Source organism: Octopus sinensis, linkage group LG14 (genome assembly GCF_006345805.1).
Source record: "Octopus sinensis linkage group LG14, ASM634580v1, whole genome shotgun sequence".
Classification (NCBI taxonomy): Eukaryota; Metazoa; Mollusca; class Cephalopoda; order Octopoda; family Octopodidae; genus Octopus; species Octopus sinensis.
This window is the reverse complement of record NC_043010.1, coordinates 47,526,144-47,548,096: the sequence shown is the minus strand read 5'-3', so window position 1 is coordinate 47,548,096 and position 21,953 is coordinate 47,526,144. Positions and strand designations below refer to the sequence as shown.

At 38.4% G+C, this 21,953-nt stretch overlaps 1 protein-coding gene across 2 annotated transcripts in view; it reads right to left on the bottom strand.

The window, feature by feature from the left end:
- LOC115219266 overlaps positions 1-19,687 on the bottom strand; it is a 132,696-nt gene extending 113,009 nt beyond the window's left edge. For both annotated transcript variants that reach the window (XM_029789421.2, XM_036508998.1), the window contains exon 1: positions 19,078-19,687. In XM_029789421.2, the coding sequence (XP_029645281.1) occupies positions 19,078-19,375 (298 nt within the window). In that variant the 5' untranslated portion in view covers positions 19,376-19,687. The remainder of the gene's footprint in view (positions 1-19,077) is intronic.
- Positions 19,688-21,953: the final 2,266 nt, after the last annotated feature.

The following is a 21,953-nucleotide window of genomic DNA, read 5'->3' as shown; positions in this document are numbered from 1 at the left end:
ACGCTGCGATGGATTGGCGTCCCGTCCATCTGGGGGAAACACATACGCCACAGAAACTGGGAGACAGGCCCCAAGAGCCTGGCTAGGCTTGAAAAGGGCTCATAAATAAAAATAATAATAAATGTAGCTGACTCGTACGATATTGTAGCACGCTGGGCAAAATGCTTAGCAGTATTTCGTCTGTCTTTACGTTCTGAGTTCAAATTCCGCCGAGGTAGACTTTGCCTTTCATCTTTTCGGGGTCAATAAATTAAGTACCAGTTGTGTACTGGGATCGATCTAATCAACTGGTCCCCTCCTCCAAAATTTCGGGCCTTGTGCCTAGAGTAGAAAAGGATATTGTAGACTCTCTCTCTTTTTACTCTTTTACTTGTTTCAGTCATGTGACTGCGGCCATGCTGGAGCACCGCCTCTTTTTCTTTTCTTTTTTTTCTTTTCACCTGAGGAAATTTCACGGTGTGGTTTGTAACCAACATATGCTTTTGTTAAGGTGTTAATGGCCCCTGCAAGTGTATAAAATTCCATTAACAAAAGTACGGCCGACTACGGATAACGGTTACTAGGGTGGTCGCCTGAGGTGTTACGCATTTGAGGATGCCTTGGTGTTTGGAGAGGAAGATGAAAATAATAAATAAGGCAAACGTTTTACTCTTTACATAAACAGAAATAAACGCTTCATTCCTAGATTTGCAGGTTTTACACCTTGTGAAATATTTTAAAAAGATATATTTGTAAGGGCACCGAAATTCGAGCTACAGCAACCCAAGGAATGGTGTTAACAAGAGTGCAGACAATCAAAAGATGTGGTTGCAGGTTCCTGAGATTGGTTTGGTATCCCGGCGTTACTGTTATTTTTAACTTCAGGAGAACGCTTCCACCAACCGTTATTCGATGCTAAGAAGTCGAAACCGTACGGTCTGGTGGTCTCATGGTTGGAAGTTAGTAGGGGTTCACTCCCTTGTTTGCAATATATATCGGGTACAGATTGCAACGTCGGTTCCTACGGAATAGTCATATTTAAGTGGTAATAAACATTACTTATGTGTGTGTATATACATGTATAAAATTACTGCCGTTGTTTGTCAACAACAACTATCGGGGGTGTATTTTTCGTTATTGATGACATCGTTCGTGCGTTTGTACTGGTTTTAAGGTTTTAGGGTTAAGGTTAGGGTTAAGGTTTTAGGGTTAGGGTTTTAGGGTTAGGGTTGTCATAAATAACAGTGACAAACGAAATATACACCGCCGGAAGTTGACAAACAACGGCAGTAACTTTATTCAGCTGAATACACATAATTGATTGGTTGAAATTACCGAAATACGAAAAATTTAACGTGAAATATCTTCGTAAATATAAGTTTTTCTCAAAAATTCCAAGAGTAAAAATGTTTTATATGACACATTCTACCAGTGTCTGAAGTTTGAAAGTGTTTAGTTACAAAAAATTATTTTTAAAATCTGTAGGTCAAAAGGTAAAGATCCAATGGTACTTCTATCAGTCATTGTCATCATCATCATCATCATCGCTTAACGTCCATTTTCCACGCTTGCATGGGTCGGACGGAATTTGAAGCAGATTTTCTACGGCCGGATGACCTTACTTGTCGCCAGTCTTCACTCTTTGCAAAGCAAGATAATACTTCCCATGGCCTGACATGCTCTCAGGGAATATTGGATATGACTGACACCGCTTGTGACAGTGACACTTATTTACAACTATCATGATACAACAAGACAATGAGATAAAAACACACAGACTCAATACACAAAAGCATATATATATATATATATATATACACACACATACATGTGTGTGTATGTGACGGGCTTATTTCAGTTCGCGTCTCCCAAATCTACTTGCAAGGCTTTTGTCAGCCCGGGGCCCAAGATAAGGTGTAGATCGTGTGTAGAGAGCGGAGGTATATATGAGTTTGTGTGCGCATGTGTTTATGTATGTAACAAAGAAAGCTATACCAAAACTCGAGCGTGTGTATACACACACACACACATATATATATACTAGCGTAGAAGACTCTTCATTGGGCCTTGGGACCAAAAATGATACTTCATGCATATTAGATTTGATTAAACTTGAACAATATTTTTGAAGCAATGAACAATTCTCATCAAAACAATGATATAATTTGTTGACTTGGAACTTATTGCAAAGCTGCATGATAAAAAATTTTTGACTTCCCATTCGGGGGTCAGTTCAATTTCTTTCTAACGTCTTTCTTTCTCTCTTTCTGTAGATTGTTTTCAACCATCACCATCCCAGTACCACCACAACTGCCATACATACACCATTCAGACTTCTGACACCACCACCATCAATACCTTTGGCTTCGCCGCCTTCCCCTCCGCTACCAACACCACTGTCTTTCACATCGCTTACTATCACCGTCATGCCTGACCTCCTCGGCAACCACTACCACCACCATCATCACCGTCGCCTCTATCACAACTACAGTTCATACTATTACTATCTTTCCATTACCATCACAACCATCAATTTACTACCACCCTCACCGTCTCTATGCCTACTATTACTCTCACCTCAACATGAGGAATAGTAGAAATGTCATTGAATAGTGAGAGAGGGGATGAAAGAGTGACATACTGGCACACAGAAATTCGTTTTGGCATTTATTATTATTGTGTGTGTGTGTGTGTGTGTATTAAGATTATCGGATGTTGTTATACATCGCTGGTCACGATGCGCTAGTATCGTTTAAGCTTTCGAATGATGCCACCCGCTAGCTTGGCGAGCAGGCCAATGTGTGTATCTATGCCTACTATTACTCTCACCTTAACACGAGGAATAGTTGAAGTGTCATTGAATAGTGAGAGAAGCGGGTTAGAGTGTGACATACTGACGCACAGAAATTCGTTTTGGCATTTATTATTATCGTGTGTGTATGTGTGTATTAAGACTATTGGATGTTGTTATACATCGCTGGTCACGATGCGCTAGTATCGTTTAAGCTTTCGAATGATGCCACCCCGCTGGCTTGGCGAGCAGGCCAATGTGTGTGCGCGCGCTCGTGCGTGTATATGAGAGAAACGGTGAGACAGGGATGAACAGTCCATCATATCTTTATCACATATGTTAATTTTATTTTTATCTCGTACCGAAAAACCAGCACAATTATGTGATTATGTGTACCGTTTGCTGTTTAACGAACTGATAACATCTCAAGTAGTGAATGAAATTTTATTTCTGGTTCGATAATGACCTTTTATTATTGTATCTATTATTAGTCCCCCAAAATACTTATCCCTTTATATCAATTTATAAGCCTATTAGTGTCACCTTTGATCCCTTTTATATACATACATATCTTTGAGATAGGCGATCGGTGAAATCAAGTAGCTTCTGTAATGAATTTAACTTGTATATCTTATTTGCCATCATTTAGAATTACTATGTAAATATTCACCTTTCATCGTACTATCTATATAATGAAATAATTAAGATATTAGTCATTGACCTATATAAGCTTTTTCTCACTTGAAATAATTTCTAAATTAGCCTTTTAATGTTCCCTATATTATATATGTTTACATTAACTTAACAAGCGTTTTGCTATCTCCCTAACCTATCAACACAGTTTCCCAGCACTCAGTTTCAGCAGTTTTCTTTTTACTGGTAGGTTCTCCGTCAGTTGCGACGATGATCATTCAATTGCTCAGTCAACTGAATTCTTCTACTCGTGAAATTAATGTGTAAACGGTTGAGTATTAACATGGACATGTATAATAAATATGTAGTTTTTTCAGACGATGCGATAAGGCCGCGTTTCAACTTCAGCCTTTCAATTGCTGATAGTGTTAGTTGTAGGAACGACGTCGTAATATTAGAATGCGCATTTAAATCCGTCTAACCACAGCCCATCTCTTCTCGAAAAAGAGAAACGATAAGATTCGCTCCTGAAAACACGAACGGCAAAGTTGATCTATGAGATTTGAAATCAGAGAGCAGAAAGCCGGAACAAATACCACAAGGCATTTTATCCTACGCTCCATCGATTTGCACTACGATTTGAAGAATGTCAGACGAGATCACGAAAGCTATTTTCTGCACATACATACATCATCCTTGCAGCTGCCATCTTAACGCCGTGTTTCTACAGAAACATGAATTAGATATACGAGCACTCCATATCAATTATGCATTATCTCATCTCAATAAGTTTTAAATTTACCTTACCCTAGTTATTCCTGATACTTTTAACTGATTACTTTTTCTTTTTCACCCAACATGAAGTCAGTCGGATCTTTTCGGTTTGAACGGCAGTTTTTTCTAGCGGTGTCATATGAAATTGTCATCCATAATTATGACCCTAGTATCGATCTATTGCATTTCAATCTGTTTTAGGGTTAGGGTTAGTTAGGGTTAGGGGTGGGGGAAGGGTATCTTTTTTTCTTCACAAATGTAAATAAACCTAATCAGTTTCTTAAACGAGGGACATATTCATACGGTACAGAATTTTTTTACCTCAATAGACGTCAGTGATTGGTTGAAATTGCAGAAATTGAAGAAAAAACAACAACAAATATCTTACAAACTATAGAATTTTCTCAATAAAGCCAAGAGAAAAAGATGTTTTATAAACACATTCTACCAGTATACGAAGTTTAAAAGTGTTTAGTTACGTGGAAATTATTTTTAAAAAACTGCCGTTCAAACCGAAAAGATCCATTTACCTTACTCTAGTTATTCCTGATACTTTTAACTGATTACTTTTTCTTTTTCACCCAACATGAAATCAATCATTGACATAATACGTACATAGTAGCCGTAGTTCCCCCTGTTACATGCATGGGCTAGCCATTACAGCAGATGCTGTTTATAATAATCACGGATGATGTTTCTACAGTTTATCATCAAAATCAATGGGTCCCGAAACTCTTTTATTTGCTTAATGTTATGGAGAAGACTTTGTCCCCAAAATATCACTATAAACAGTTTCTGCTGGTTAAAATTTTTTCTTTATTTTTTATCTCCAACTCCTGCGCTCACGCTTATGAAATTAACATTGAAAGTCTAAGATGGCGATTTCGGTTAATCTCGCTCCGCTTCAATGCAATCAAACATGCGCGTTCTTTCACGCACATTGCTCATGTCTTCATTCATATGATCTACCGTGTGTTCTATAAGGTGCGCATTGGTTTAGAGCAGGGGTGGGCAAACTTTTTTGATCGCGGGCCGCACAATGCGTCTTTGGAACCTTGGCGGGCCTCATTTATAAAAATCAAGTGAAAATATTGTGAATTACCGTACAGTTACGAAGTATCTGCATAGAAGTTGGGATTCATAAAAGCTCTCGGCGGGCCGCATGAAAACCTATGGCGGGCCGCATGCGGCCCGCGGGCCGTAGTTTGCCCACCCCTGGTTTAGAGGGAAGGGCAGAGATTTGAATCATCCGAAATATTACACAGATAAAAACACAAATACTAATATATAACGAAAAGCCATTTTTATCAATCAGCGATACGCCAATTATCACAAATCACTCCTGCAACTTCAAAGAAATATTTTTTTCCCGCATTTCTTAACAGCAAAAATATTAATCATTTGGTCGGCATTTTTGTCGACAAGTTGACATACATTCACTCACTATTCAGCATAAGCATTATTTAGTCATGAATGACATATTGTACTCAAATATGTCAACATTCGTCTGAGGTCGCTGAAAGAACACTCTCCAGAACACGATGGAGCAGGAATGTTGGCGAAGAATAAGTGATATTAGTTAAAGACTGTCAGAGCACCATGACGATCGTTATCTCTCTCTATATAAAGCTGAAGTTGTCTGTGTATGGCAGGTTTGGTAGCCTTCAACTAACACTATCTCCTCCGAGACCCTGCGGCGCAAGTTGACCAAAATTGAGAGTATGATAGAAGAAGGCTTGCTCTTCCTTCCATAGAAGAAAAAAATTCAAATCGGACCATGTTAAGGCCAAAAACTATTTACATAAAAAACGTGGCTTTTTTTCTATGAAAATCCCTATAATTTACGATTTTTTGACTGGTGTGTCGCCATTTTTCGGTGTATTTCAACCAGAAAAATGTTCACTTAAAGAGAATAACAAGCTACATAATGCAAAATTTTACTTTTCAAAAATTCCAATTCTAAAGGGTGGAAACAAACCCGAGCAACGCCGGGCGATACTGCTAGTTGAAAATAATTTCAACACCAAACTGCATATGCCAGAGAACCTGGTAGCTGCGTATAGTTCATAACAAACCGTGCAGATTGCCTTTTCTATTTTCATATCCATATCAGCACCACAACGTGACACAAGTCGATAGTGCTCATCTGAGTCAGCTGGCATATCAGGATTAAGAATAGTATGGTTGAGTATTGCAAATATGTTTTGCTCATTACTATTAAATCGCAATTCCATTTCCACTGAAATGAGAGGCATATATTCGATGATAGTCTTTGGAAATTTGATACAGTGTCACATAGATTGAGGGGTCTGCAATCAATGCAATATGTATATTTTTCAATCCATAGAACTTGCACTTCCCTAAATGAGAATTGTGTCTTGGGTGATTTGTGTATGTTGCGCGGACACGTGTAGTTTCACGAAAATTTTCAGCACATTTTCAAACACTTTCGTAGATTTTTTTTTCTGTAGTGAATAAGAGTTTTCCTAGTTATTATAACTGTTTTTCTGGCTGTTATATCATCTACAAATTTCCTAGGAGCTATTTGCTGCGGTTGCTTGTGTTGGACAGAATTATTTTCAGCAAACCAATCCAGTTTGTAATTGAAAATCGCATATGGCCTTCCGTACAAAGTCAAAATCGCATTTTAATTATTTCAAAATTATTCTGACCACGACAGCTAATGTATAGCGACATAAATGTAATATTGGTTTCAAATTTTGGCACAAGGCCAGCAATTTTGGGGAGGGATAAGTCGATTACATCGACCTCAGTACGTGACTGGTACTTATTTTATCGAACCCCACCCCCTGAAAGGATGAAAGGCAAAGTCGACCTCGGTGGAATTTGAACTCAGAACGTATAGACAGACGAAATGCCATGTTAAAGATTCTGCCACATCACTGCCTTAATATAAATGTGATATTAAAGAATTTTTTAAATAACAGAACTTGAAGAATATCTTTGATTCTTGTTGCAGCTAAAGATCGCAATTTTAGACAGAAAGAGGTAGTCAAAGTGGGCGATAATATCCTTTAGGGATTGAAGGAACTATCTTCGGGATTAGGTGTCGATAAATACCAGATCGAAATGGTGGAGTAGACTGATCTTTTGGGAGATCGATAAACTGACATTTATATAAAAAAAATAATAATAACTGGTACTCCGTCACTTACGACGACGTGGATTCTAGTTGATCAGATCAACGGAACAGTGTGCCCGTGAAATTAACGTGCAAGTAGCTGAGCAATCCACAGACACGGGTACTCTTAACGTAGTTCTCAGGGAGATTCAGCGTGATACAGAATGTGACAAAGCTGGCTCTTTGAAATACAGGTTCTACTCATTTTTACCAGCTGAGTGGTCTGGAGCAACATGAAATAAAAGTGTCTTGCTCAAGGACAACGTGTCGCCGGGAATTGAACTAACGATCTTACGATCGCGAGCCGAATACCCTAACCACTAAACCACACACCTTCACTTATATGAATTATATAAGAAATAAAAATACATAAAATAATACAGTAAAATGCGATATATATATATATATATATATATATATTATATATATATATATATATATATATATATATATATTATATATATATATATTATATATATATATATATATATATATATTAGTGAATTGAAGAAATGGAGTTGAACGAAGATTGAACAGAAATCGTTTTATAAAACGATTTCTGTTCAATCTCCGTTCAACTCCATTTTTTCAATTCACTAATAATATTAAAATTCAATTATCCGCACCAACGCACGGTTGCAACACCATATGGTTGTACCTCCAACCGTGCTGTCTTCTGCTGTGATTTTTGCTACCAAGGTATCGGTTAAACTTTTGATTAATCTGCAACAAGATTATTCATCTTTCTATTTCACAATATATATATATATATATATATATATATATATATGGGGCAGTGAGGTAACATAATTAACATACTAAATTTTACCTGTAGTAGTTGTTATATTATGCATGATAAAACTAGTAATTGCTATTAAATTAAAATAAGAGATAAGTAGCATGCTGTTAGTTAGATCTCATCAGGTACAGGCAAGTCGTTAACTTGCAATGTATAAAGTAAATTTACAACTTTTGTCTTTATTAATTTTTTAATAAAGATCAGTGATTGTATGACACTGAATTTTCTATATATTGCAAGCGAGGTCAGACTAATACCATACCTGACAAACGAGTGCCCACCACTGAAGTGATCCAATACGATCGAAATAACGTGATCTGGTGATCTCGGAGCTAGAGTGTCAGGAGTTCTCTCCTGCTTGCAGCGGGTGACGCTGGTCATTCTCCGTGACAACGCCATCGCGGTCCTGACTACGGGGTGTGACTTAGCGCACCATTTGTTCTGGGGTATGTGACCCATCGACCCCCTCTCCTACGCTTTACTCCCTTTTTTATCTTTCTTTTCTTGTGGTGCGAAAGCATACTGAATAACCAGCTGGAGATGTCTTTTTGAGGTGAAAATAGCAGTATCGTCGGTTCTTCGAGAACACTCACGTTAAGGTGGCGACAAACACTAATTTCTTATTTCACTGTTAAAAGCTTATACAATCCAATTTTTGAGTAAAATTTATAAATTATCATCCATGTTAAGCTGATTTAGTTGTATTCCGGCTCCAACCTTGCAAGCATCGGCTACAAACCCGAGTGTCGATGCCCGTAACCCAGAGGAGAGAAAAATCAATAACTACAGGGGCCTAGCCGGCAGCTATCAATTTGTACCGGTCGCCGTCTTAATTGTCAAGTGTTTTAGGATCCAGTATTACCACCGATTTCCTCCGCAAAATAGGGATAATAGCGGCACGTCGGAGAGATGAGCACCACAAGATTGAGTGGATGCTGCAGCGGGTGACGCTGGTCATTCTCCGTGACAACGCCATCGCGGTCCTGACTACGGGGTGTGACTTAGCGCACAATTTGTTCTGGGGTATGTGACCCATCGCCCCCCTCTCCACCGCTTTACTCCCCTTTTTTTCTTTCTTTTCTTTTCTCTCTTCTTTCTTGTTTCTTTGTATTCAAATCAATGGTTCCCAAAGTGTGGAGTACTGCTGCCTTGGGGGTGGTGAAAAGATCCTGGGTGGGGCGTTGAAGAAAAGAAGGGTGATAATGGAGAGGTCAAAAGAGGGCGATGTATGTAAAAAAAAACAAAATGATGAGCGAATTAGGTTAAGATTTTTTTTGTGAGATGCATTTGTTTTGAATTTGCTGGAGAAAGTGGACAATGATTGTGTTGGTGAGTGGGGTGGAGGTGGAGGCGTTAGGATTGTGACCTGGGTGCCAAGAAGCCCGCAGTCTGGAAAACTTTGGGAACCACTGATTTAAATCTTCTAAAACTCTCTGTCTGTTCTGAAAACCTCGCCACTTATGCGGGCGCCGGGCATTACAACTACTTACAAAAAGACACCGAGAAAAACAAAAAGTGGGGTAAAGAAGAACCACTGCTGTAGATTATCGTATTATAGAACGAACGACCTCTCATTGTAAACAGGAGCTGTAAGCAACACGTTTACTGCAAAAGAATTGTAATTGTTTATCATTAGTCGGAATCACAACTCAATTTAATGTTGTATACAATACTTCGTTACCACATGAATGAGTTGACATAGATTGTCTTTGTTCATACGCTCTATTTTTTTTATTTTCAATACTCGACAAGCTAATTATACCAGCGGAATCCGTGAAAATTATTGAATGAAAGTCCTGTTACATTTTTGACATGATCACATTGAGGGTGCTTATTTATCTATTTAGCTATTCATTCATTCATTTATCTATCTCCAAAATAATCTCTCGTTAGTCCGAGAAAGACGGTTCAGCATTTTCTTTTTTCTTTTCGTTGAACAAGCTGCACAAATGATTCATTTTATATTGATCAAATGTTTGTGCTGTACAATAGTTCACCCTCTCCATCAAATCAACGTTGTCTGAATAGATGCGGGTATCGAAGTGGTGAGCGGAAGTGTTTTTACTCAAGAACACAATGCACCACCCGGTCCAAGAATTGAAACCACCATCACACTATCGCGAATGCCAAACCATAACCTCTCTAGGCTATGCATCCTCACACTTATTTAATACATACGGTAAAATAAGCATTAATTTTTACATTCCAATGCTACTGTTTTCTTTCTTGGCAGACTACACCAGTCATTGGACAAACTTAGGCCCGCGGGACCTTCTGAATGGCACAGCTAATGAAAAATTATTTTGAATTTTTTAAAAAGTGCAACCTGATTCTCGAAAAAGAGAGCCTATGTCTGCTTTACACTGAAGTGGTTAAATTCGAATAGGATTTAACACCAAATCAAACTCTGCATACTACATAGATTCAAAAGGGATTCTTCTACAACGAAAAAGGCAAGAAATATTCATTCTGTCAATGGAAACGAAGCTTCAACCCATAAAGCACTGGGATTTGCACTTATGTAAGTGCATGGACTGCTGAGCCCATTTTATGAAAATGAGACTACTGTGCACACATAAAAAACAAAAATAGTTTTACATAATCTGAAAAGTCATTAGTTGAACTATTAGTCCTCTTGCATTCTGGCGGGTATCAGAGTGTTTGAATTACATTAGACCCCAACAAACGCCCATAAAATAAATGTATCTATCTGGGCCACGATCGTGGCCCGTCATGCTTTATGTGTTAAATATCCGGACATACCAACGATAGTTTCACCAGCTTCATTCGACAAACTTTTCTCTTTCAGGTTCCCCTCGATCTGGACGATCAACTTCCATTAATGTTGAGCTTCTGCTCAGCGTTTTGTTGCCGTGCAAACAATTCTACCAGGTCGTCGCCTTTACAATAATACATTCTTTCTATTATAGGTACACTGCCTGAAATTTGGGGGTGATGGGTAGCCGATTATGGTGCTTTTTTTTTATTTTGTCGAACCCGAAAGGATAAAAGGCAAAGTCGACCTCAGCGGAATTTGAACTCAAAATGTAAAGAGATATTCAATGCCTATTTCTTTACTACCCACAAGGGGCTAAACACAGAGAGGACAAACAAGGACAGACAAAGGGATTAAGTCGATTATATCGACACCAGTGCGTAACTGGTACTTATTTAACTTATATATATTCACTTCACTTGCGTCATATACTTCAAAACGTCGCAGGAGAACTCCCGATTGACGGTTTGGTTCTGGGAAACGTTCTGGCTTTCGATGCACAATACCGTAGAAGTAAAAAAAAAAACGATGATCATACTCTTGATTGAGCTGCGGCTTTTGAAGCGCCCGTGCCACTCGAAACATTGCGTATGACCCATTACCTCGTTGCCGTAAGCTTGCCAAAGCATGCTCAATGTCTCTGTAGCAGACTTCCCAAGTTTAACGCAAAGCTTCACGTTGGTTCTTTGTTCCAACTTCCTGTCCATGACAAAATCGCAGACTACAGCATTACACGTGATCACAAAAACACAAATTCCACAACTTGCTAAGTAAACACAACGATGTCACCCAGCACAGTCTCATGAAGGTCACTGCTAGCTCTCACTGTACACGCAACTGTGTGCTGCCATCTGTTGGCACGCTACAGAACTAGTCCGGGAACTTTTTGGTACCACCTCGTATATAAGCACGATATTTTCTCGTATTACACAGCCCTGATATATAAGTTAAATATTTCCTGATACACAACTTTAATATAATGTAGACTAACACCTGTGTGGCTTGACATCGAATATGTCACTATATTAAGGCAAACTTGTCATTTGTGCTTATGCGAATTGTTTAACAGCAGGAAGTTGAAGTAGAAATTGTACGCAATAAAATGTTTATTGCTTGTTTAAAAAAACGCTCAATTCGATTCGTTCGACCGACCTTTATTAACGTCAAAAATACAAACTAGGCTTAATCTATAAAAAAAAAACGAAATTCTGTCTGTCTGGGACCCCTGTATCTCAGTCTATATTTGCTCTACATACTCTTTTCTCTTTACTCTTTTACTTGTTTCAGTCAGTTGACTGTGGCTATGCTGGAGCACCGCTTTTAGTCGAGTAAGTCGACCCCAGGACTTATTTTTTGTAAGCCTAGTACTTATTCTATCGGTCTCTATTGCAGAACCGCTAAGTTACGGGGACGTAAACACACCAGCATCGGTTGTCAAGCGAGGTTGGGGGGACAAACACAGACACACAAACATATACACACACATATAATATATACATATATACGACGGGCTTCTTTTAGTTTCCGTCTACCAAATCCACTCACAAGGCTTTGATCGGTCCGATGCTATAGTAGAAGACACTTGCCCAAGGTGCTCCGCAGTGGGACTGAACCCGGAACCATGTGGTTGGTAAGCAAGCTACTTACCACACAGCCACTCATACTTTTTTTTTGAGGGGGTGTGGAATCAGGACTCAGGGTTTGAAAATTTGCTCTTCATTTGGTTCTTGAACATTCAGCAAAGGTTTAGTGGCAAGCAATCAATCATGGCGAATGCCAGACAGAGGTGGTCAGACAGGAAAGATGAGATGAAGGAGAGATAATAAAGTAGTGGTGATGCCAAAACGAAGGTGCGCGTGCGTATGCATATGAGAGCGTGTATGTGCGTGTGGATAGGGGTTGGTGACCTTGAGGTGTGCGTATGTGCATGTGTAGGTGTGTGGGTGCTGGGAAGTGGTCAGTGCTAGTGTGTGCGGGGTGGTGTGATGTAGTGTGGTGTGGTGTTGGGGTGTGGGGAGGCGAGGATGGGGCGAAGCAAGGGTAGGGTGTGGGTTGAGGTGAGGGTAGAGGTAGGGTATGTGGGAGTGGGATGGGATGTATAGGGATGGTGGGTTGGAATGTGTAGGGGTGGGATAACGATGGTGGAAGGGTGTAGGTGGGTGGGAGTGAAGAAAGGTGTCAGAGCAAGAGAGGAGAGGAAGGTGGATGGGAGTGAAGGGTTCAAAGGAGCGAAGAGAGAAGATTAATTATTGTTCACGGCGAAGACGGGAGTCCAGATGGCCCCTGTGTGAGAACAATCTGAACATAGACAGGTGTTGTAAAGAATGACCAGTAGAGCGAAAATGGCGCGAGACCGGGGTGTCATTGCCGAGTCTGATTTTCGGAGGTGTTCCTCGAACCGGTCAGCCAAGCGTCGTCCCGTTTGATCGATTATATATATATATAATATATATATCTTCTATAATTACTGATTTTCTTTGGATCCTCCTGCAACGCCTTCTCACAAACTGACATTGAAGAAAGGAGTTCCAATCATACTTTTGAGAAATCCGGATCTCCCAAAGATGTGCAAGGGAACAAGACTGATTGTCAGGCAAATGCATCCACATCTTTTGGAAGCAACAATCCTCACTGGACAAGGAAAGGGAGAAAATGTGTTTATTCCAAGAATTCCACAGATTCCAGCAGACATGCCCTTCAAATTCAAGAGACTTCAATTTCCTGTAAGAGTTAGTGTTGCAATATCAGTTAACAAGAGTCAAGTACAATTACTCAAAAGTGTTAGACTGCACCTCCTGCAGCAGCGCTTTTCCCATGGTCAGTTCTATGTTAGTTGTTCCAGAGCTGGAATTGTCAACAATCTCTTCATACTCACATCAAATGGTAAAACCAAGAATATTGTTTATCCTGCTGCTTTACAGCGATTTCCAAATTATCCAAATGTGATACTCTGTGATATAAAACCTAGATGGTAAGATACCAATAAATGCTTTATTATTATTTCCCTTTTTAGTTTTGAGTCGCAAAGCCAATTAGCCCTCCGCAGGAGCTAGCTTAAAAGCTAGTTGTTGTATAAAAGCTAATATATCAAGTAGCATCCAACAACGTTTGTTCATTTTATTGTCAATCAACTTTTAGCAAGCCTACACAAGTGTACCTCAGCGATTTTGTTTCTTCATATCTTTCAGAAAAATGGATACTTTTTGCATATGAAATTTTCTACAAATATGTTTCAGAGTGTCAAGATTACCATTATATCAGAATTTAATATTTCTGAAGTTATGCGGAAACAAAAGTCGGAGCTGGGGGAGCAAACGTGTGTGGGTATGCCGAATTATTATTATTATTGAGTGAGAGGGTAGTGTATGCCATCAAAACGACACTGGGGTACAAATATACGAAGCCCTGTATACCCATCATGACTACCCGTCTGATAAGAGTACACTAGGCACATGCATCACAACAATATGTGCGCAACATAGCGATCTCATATCAACATAGCGATCTCATATCATAACAGCGCATGACCTTGTGGGTGGGGTCCAGTTAGAATTTTCTTCGGGTTGAGTAGCCCGTCCCGCTCAGAAGGTCCCTGAATAAGGTTTGTTTAATGATGCTGAATGAAACACCTATGCTTCCAAAGGTGAATTATCCAAACCTCAAAGAATTCCTGTCAACACATGTCTATGATGCTCCCGCAGTACTCTTGCTCATGATCAGAGATACACATATCGTCAGCCACTAAGGGACATGCTCAACTGGTTACGGTCAAACAACTGACAAGTAAATCTGTGGTATTGAGCAGAATATTTGCTGTAGCCCATTTTTTATACCAAGACAAAACAATGTACATGATAACACTTCTAATCAGTTAAGATCAGAAGCCTTGAGAACCACTGCCTGGTACTGCATCAGGGCATTTATTATTAATATTACTATTATTATTATTATTATTATTATTATTATTATTATTGGCATTCCTACACATGTGCCTACTCCCAACTTTGTTTCCTCATGACTTCCAGAAAAATGGACACTTTTTAATGAAATTTTCTACAAATACGCTTCAAATGGTTAGGAATTTCGGAAAAATTCACACGTGACGGCTTTCTTTGCTCATAATTTTCAGAAAAATGGGCAATTTCTATTAATTATTCTACAAATACTTTTCAGAATGTGTAGATTACGATTATATCAGAATGTAATAGGAAAAAAATTAATTTGGTGGGCTCGTACACATACATACTGACACATGTCACATATATCGAAAAAAATGAAACTTGAAATTTCGACAAAAAAATTGCGATGTGTGTCAGTACGTATGTGTGCGTTCGCTATTTTCATTTCACATCAAATTCTGATATAATCGCAATTTACACACTCTGAAAAAGTATCTATAGAAAATTTCATTAAAAAATACCATTTTCTGAAAGTTATGAAGAAACAAAGTCAACTCGAGTGAATTTTCCGAAATTCCTCTTCCTATTCATTTTTCTGGGGGTTATGAGGAAACAAAGTCGGGGGGAACACATGTACAGGACGAGGTCGACTTTGCCTTTCATCCTTTCGGAGATCGATAAATTAAGTACCAGTTAAGCATTGGGGTCGATGTAATCAACTGATCCCCCCTCCTCCAAAATTCCAGGCTTTGTTCCTATAGTAGAAAGGATTATTATTATTATTATTACTTTCATCCTTTCGGGGTCGATAAAATAAGTACCAGTTGAACACTGGAGTCGATGTAATCGACTTATCCCCTCCCATGAAGTTGCTGGCCTTGTGCCAAAATTTGAAACCATAATTATAAATATTACAAAGATGGCGAGCTAGCAGAACCGTTAGCATGTCGGACAAAATGCTTAGCGGTATATTGTCCGTCTTTACGTTGTGAGTTCAAATTCTGCCGAGGTCGACTTGGCCTTTTATCTTTTTGGGGGGTCAATAAAATAAGTACCATAATCAACTGTCCCCCGCCCCCAAAATTTCATGCCTTGTGCCTGTAGCAGAAAGTATTATTGTAAAAGCAGCGAGGTGGCAGAATCGTTAGCACGCCGGACAAAGTGGTTAACGACATTTCGTCCGACTCTTTACATTCTAAGTTCAAATACCGCCGAGTTCAACTTTGCCTTTAATCCTTTCGGGTTCGATAAAAAAAAAATGTACCAGCAAGTACTGGGATCAATGTAATTGACTTCTTCCTTCAGAATGGCTGGCCTTATGCCAGAATTAGAAAGAATTATAATTGTAATTTCTTTAATCTAAAATGTGTTGGTATTTGGAAATGTTCTGTGTATTGAATCAATCAGTTGTCCATAGGCATTATAGGCGTAGGAGTAAGTAGCTTGCTAACGAACCACATGGTTCCGGGTTCAGTCCCACAGCGTGGCACCTTGGGCAAGTGTCTTCTACTATAGCCTTGGGCCGACCAAAGCCTTGTGAGTGGATTTGGTAGACGGAAACTAAAAGAAGCCCGTCGTATATATGTATATATATATATATATATTTATATATATAGTGTGTGTGCGTGTGTGTGTGTGTATGTCCCCCCAACATCGCTTGACAACCGATGCTGGTGTGTTTACGTCCCCGTAATTTAGTGGTTCGGCAAAAGAGACCGATAGAATAAGTACGAGGCTTACAATAAATAAGTCCTGGGGTCGATTTGCTCGACTAAAGGCGGTGCTCCAGCATGGCCACAGTCAACTGACTGAAACAAGTAAAAGAGTAAAAGAGGCATTCGGCATTCTTTCATAAAAGTTGAACGTGTGATACAACAGTAATTAGAGCTCGTGCAGAATCGCTGAATTAGAATTGATAAGAGTAGGGTTTCGTTATTGCCGGTAAAAGACCGTTTACTTGGATCGCGGAAACATTCCGAGAATCGGATCAACCGAAAACACCAGTCATTCATAAAAGCTGAAGTCTGTATAGTACCGTAGTAATAAAACATTTAGCGCGATGTCCGTGAAACATTAGGAGTGGGAGCGTAACATATGCGGTAATCGCTGTACTAATGAGTGCGCTTCAACGCGGTCACCCGACATGATACGGGAATATTATGTCTGGCATATCTGATTATAGATCTACTGCAGTAGATCTCAATCAGGATCTATATGTTCCCTAGGGGCCCACGCAAGTGAAACAGTAATTTGGGGATCGGCGGAGATAAAGAGTATGCACACCATCCGTTTTCACTGTGACAAAAACCCTAACCCTAACCCTAACCGCAACCCTAAATACCGGGTGTGCGTATTCCTTACTTTCGCCTGGGAGATCTACCGTATTATTTTTGAAGTCCGTATAAAAGTTTTGCTTTGAATGTTTTTATTGCAAGAAACAGCTAGGTTTCTTCTCTAACGCTTAACATAGATCAACATTGGCGATCTTTCGTCTCTAACATTTCTTGCTAACGTATTGCAAGCGAATGTATGAAAAACAAAATAGAAATTTTGAAAGCATTGGCTATAAAACTAGTTTTTAAAACATCGAATGGCTCCACCAGAATAAAATAGTAATCAAAAGGCGGTTCATAAGTAATAAAAAAAAAAAAAAAAATGGTTGAGAACCGCTGATCTACTGTATCAGAGTTGACCTGGGGTTAAACAACAGCTATCGTAACATACATCATGCGAGACAACCTCGACAAAAGCCGCTCGACCTGTTAATTTTATTCTAATCACCAGCACTACCGTCTTAAAATAAAAATGAACACATTGAACAAAAAAAAAAAAAAAACAATGGTGGTCATGGCCGGAAAGCATTTGTGTGTTACTCTGAGCAGAGCTAACCTGGGGCTGAACAACAGCAGCAAACACGTGAGTCAACGAAGGAGCCTCTATGTGATCACCCTTTCTTCTAGAAATAACAGCAAAATCTCCTTTAAATCACACCTACTATCTTTAAGAAGAAAAGGAGTTATAGGAAAATGTGATTTTCGATAAACTGTATCGGAAAGCAGAATAGATGAAATGGTTACGGCTGGACTGTCATTTGATCACAGGTCTGCTTGATCAACACTGACTTGGAGGCTAAACAACAAATCAAACAGCACATAAAAACAAAACCATAACTACACTTGAGTGCCCCAACCATTCTGATTTGACTTTGTTTCTTCATAACTTTTTAAGGTATAATTTTAATGAAATTTTTCTGGGATACGATTGTTTTGATGGTTTTTTTCACTCATAATAAGTATTCAATAACTTGCACAACATAAAAAAAATAAGGCGATCTTAAGATCGTCAAAAAGAAAATATAACATTATCAACATAAAATGAAAATGTACAATAAAACTTTTCCCAATTTATGTTTAGCCTACTACGCACGATATACATCGAAAGTATTCAGTAAGAATAATTTCAACCTGAGAAATCGCTTTATTTATTTGTTGATCACGTCTTCCTATTTCAAATGTTGTAATGAATAATATCAAATAAGTTAATGTTTTTATGTTGAGCAATTATTATGCTCAAGCTGCAGGAAGGTTAAAAAAAAATGTTTGAATTAATGAATTATTTGTTTTCTTTTTGAGTAAGAAAAAAATTTAAACATTTAAAAAATATTTCATGGAGATAATCATCATGTACCCTCTTCGAAAACGTATCTCTGCACGATTATATATATACATATATATATATATATATATATTATAGAAGGAGCTTCTACAGGACTAGAACTGCTTCCTGATGATTTCTTTTGAATGAAACAGTTCTAGTCCTGTAGAAGCTCCTTCTATAAAATAAATTAATTTACTCTGCTATGTATTGAGTACCTTATTTACTGTGGTTAACCCCGACTCAACCCGGGACCTACACATATATATATATATATATATATATTATATATATATATATATATATATTATATATATATATATCCCCATATAGGATCTTATGGATCTTTTCGGTTTGAACGGCAGTTTGTAACATAATTTCTAGGTAACTAAAGAATTTTAAACTTCGTATACTGGTAGAATGTGTTTATAAAACATCATTTTCTCTTGGCTTTATTGAGAAAATTCTATAGTTTGTATGATCCTATATGGATATATTATTATTATTATTATTATATTATTATTATTATTATTATTATTATCATTATTATTATTATTAAGAAAGTCATAAAGAAACAAAGCCAGAAGGGGTGGTGCACCAACAAGACTTATGCCAAAATAACAAACATACCTGGAATGTGTGAATCGGACTTGTGAGAAGCATTTTTCGTAACCAAATCCTTCGTTATTTTAGTATCGTTTTTAAAAATCCCATTGGTTTGCAGCATAATTTCCTCTACAGGCAGATCAGGTGTCCCGGGGATTTCTGAGGAAAGGTTAATGTATCCAGAAATTTGATAATCGACTAGACGTTTCTTCGCTGCTCTTTTCTTCGAGCCAGAGATAAATCCATTTACATCGATCGATGAAAACAACATAAAAAGAAGTAAACATTTTACCGCAAAAAACAAAACGGTTCCACAATACATGTTAAAAGTAAAAACAAATCAATTTCGATGAGGATGGCATAAGAGTAATCCGTTTACAATCTCTCTTTGTCTTCCTTATCTATTTTTGTTTCTTCCTTGGCAACTCCACATAGTTAAACTTAGGTTCAGTGAGCGTATACCCACCTGATGATTTCCATGAGGTGACTGTTGGTCTGACAGCCAGAGAGAGAGAAAGAAATGAAGTGATTGGCGGACGGGAAAAGCAACAGGAAAAGAAAGAAGGCGAAAGAGAGATAGAGGAGGGAGAAGAGAAGTCAAGTAGCCTAACATGCCTGCTCTTGTGTCACGATCAGTCTGTGCTGTACCTGTATGATTTGACTTGTGTACATATGTTTATTTGGGGGTGTTTGTTGTACTCTGTTAAAAAATTTTATTGCAATGTATTGAGACTGCGATTTAAAAATATCTAAGTTTTTGCGTGTGTGTTATAGTTTCAGGTTTCATTGTCTCAGAATTAATATATTTAATTATCTCAATCATTGTGATAAATGCGGATCTATATAGTTAGTATAAACAAGTAGTTTTCGGTGTTTTGTCTTGGTGACACACATTGGAGACCAAATAAGAAAAATTACTGGTGAAATTCACTGAAAAGTTTAGAAACCGTCTTTAACATTAAAAACCTAGAAATTTTTTTTGCTTATTTAATAATTAGCGGAGGTAAAGAATACGTACACCACCCCTTTTCGGCTCAACAAAAACACTAACCCTAAACCCTAACCCTAAACACCGAGTGTACGTATTCTTTACTTTCGCCTAATGATCAGACTTGCGAGAAATATAAGCTTGATATTCTTTTATTTATATTTTTCTCAGTTGAGACTCATGTGTGCGATAAACAGACATTCATTTCTTCAATGTATTTAATATCTCTTTCTCTCGCTCTGCTGTCACTCTGTTGTCAGTGCCTGTCTTAGTTGCCCTGGGCCTCGCGGATATGGGAACCAATTCTAATTTGTGTATGCTGTGGCTTATTGTCAATAAATAATATAGGGCCCATTGCATTTATTTTCCCGGGGGGCCTCATGGGTCTGGCGACCCAATTCTAATCTGTGTATGCCGTGGCTTGCTATCATTAACTGAATAGTATTGGGTCCAATGCATTGATTTATCCGGGTGCAGAGAAATGTTTATAATGCTGCTAAGATGGCCCTGTATTTTATTTATATTGGTATTTTGGCATTCAATGATGGTAGGAAGAACATATTATTCCACAAATATGTTGAAAAATGGATCAAAATAGACAAAGATTTTCCAGTGCTTTTTGATGAATATTTGGTGATGGAAAACCAAAACATTTCAAGAGATACCTTCTCATATTTGATCTTTAGTCCTTCATCACTGGGTGTAGGAACCAATTTTTCTTCAGATAATTATTTTCTTCATCAAATAATTCTAAACTATCATCAGTCAGTGGCCAGATCAATTTCAGAAAAGTATCGCAAAATTAGGGGATTGTGTTTAACCTAAAATGTAAATTACCTATGTATCGGTTCTAACTTATTAAATTAATAATTTAATATGATATTCGATAGGGAGGTGGCAGAATTTTTAGCGGCATTTCGTCCGCCTTTACTTTTTAAGTTCAAATTCCGCCGAGGTTGACTTTGCCTTTCATCTTAACTGGGTCGATAAAATAAGTACCAGGTGAGAACTGGGATCGATGTAATCAACTTGCCCGCCTCCCACAAACTTGCTGGTCTTGTGTGCCAAAATTTGAAATCAGTATAATATTTGATAGGAGGGCAGCGAGCTGGCAGAACCGTTAGCACGCCGGGTAAAATGCTTAAAGGCATTTCGTCCGTCTTTACGTTCTGAGGTCGACTTTACTTTTTATCTTTTCGAGATCGATAAAACAAGTACCAGTTGAGAGTAAGGATCAATGTAATCGATTTACTCATTTTCCCAAACTTGCTGGCTTTGTACCCAAAGTTGAAACCAATATCATATTCGATAGGATTCTTACGTATAAAATTTTTAAAAAGCCTTCAAGCTACAAACTCAGACGATGTTACTATTTTGCACCAACGTGGGTAAGGTTCCGCCAGAAAACTATGAGGACGAGCAAAGCTTATGTAAGAGATATCTTTTATCTTTTACTTCTTTTAATCATTGAGACTGTGGCTATGACGGACATCGTCTTGAGAGGTTCCTCCGAACAATCAAAACCAGTACTCACTAGTTGTCAAGCAGTGATGGGGGACAAACAAGAACAGACACACACTCACATACCACACACACACACTCACACATACGTCTCTCTCTCTCTCTCTCTCTCTCTCTCTCTCTCTCTCTCTCTCTCTGTTTTCTTTCCTCGCTCCTTTCTATAGAAGAACGCAGGCTCGAAACGTTAGACTCTTCCTTTTTTCCTGAGCGTGAAACTAATGCACCTTGTTCCTTCACCTGTCTCTGTCTCTCCTTTTTTACATTTGAACCACGCACACACATACAACGGGCGTCTTTCAATTTCCATCTACCAAATCCACTCACAAGTCTTTGGTCAATTCGGATCTATGGTAGAAGACTCTTGCCCAATGTGCTATGCTGTAGAACTGAG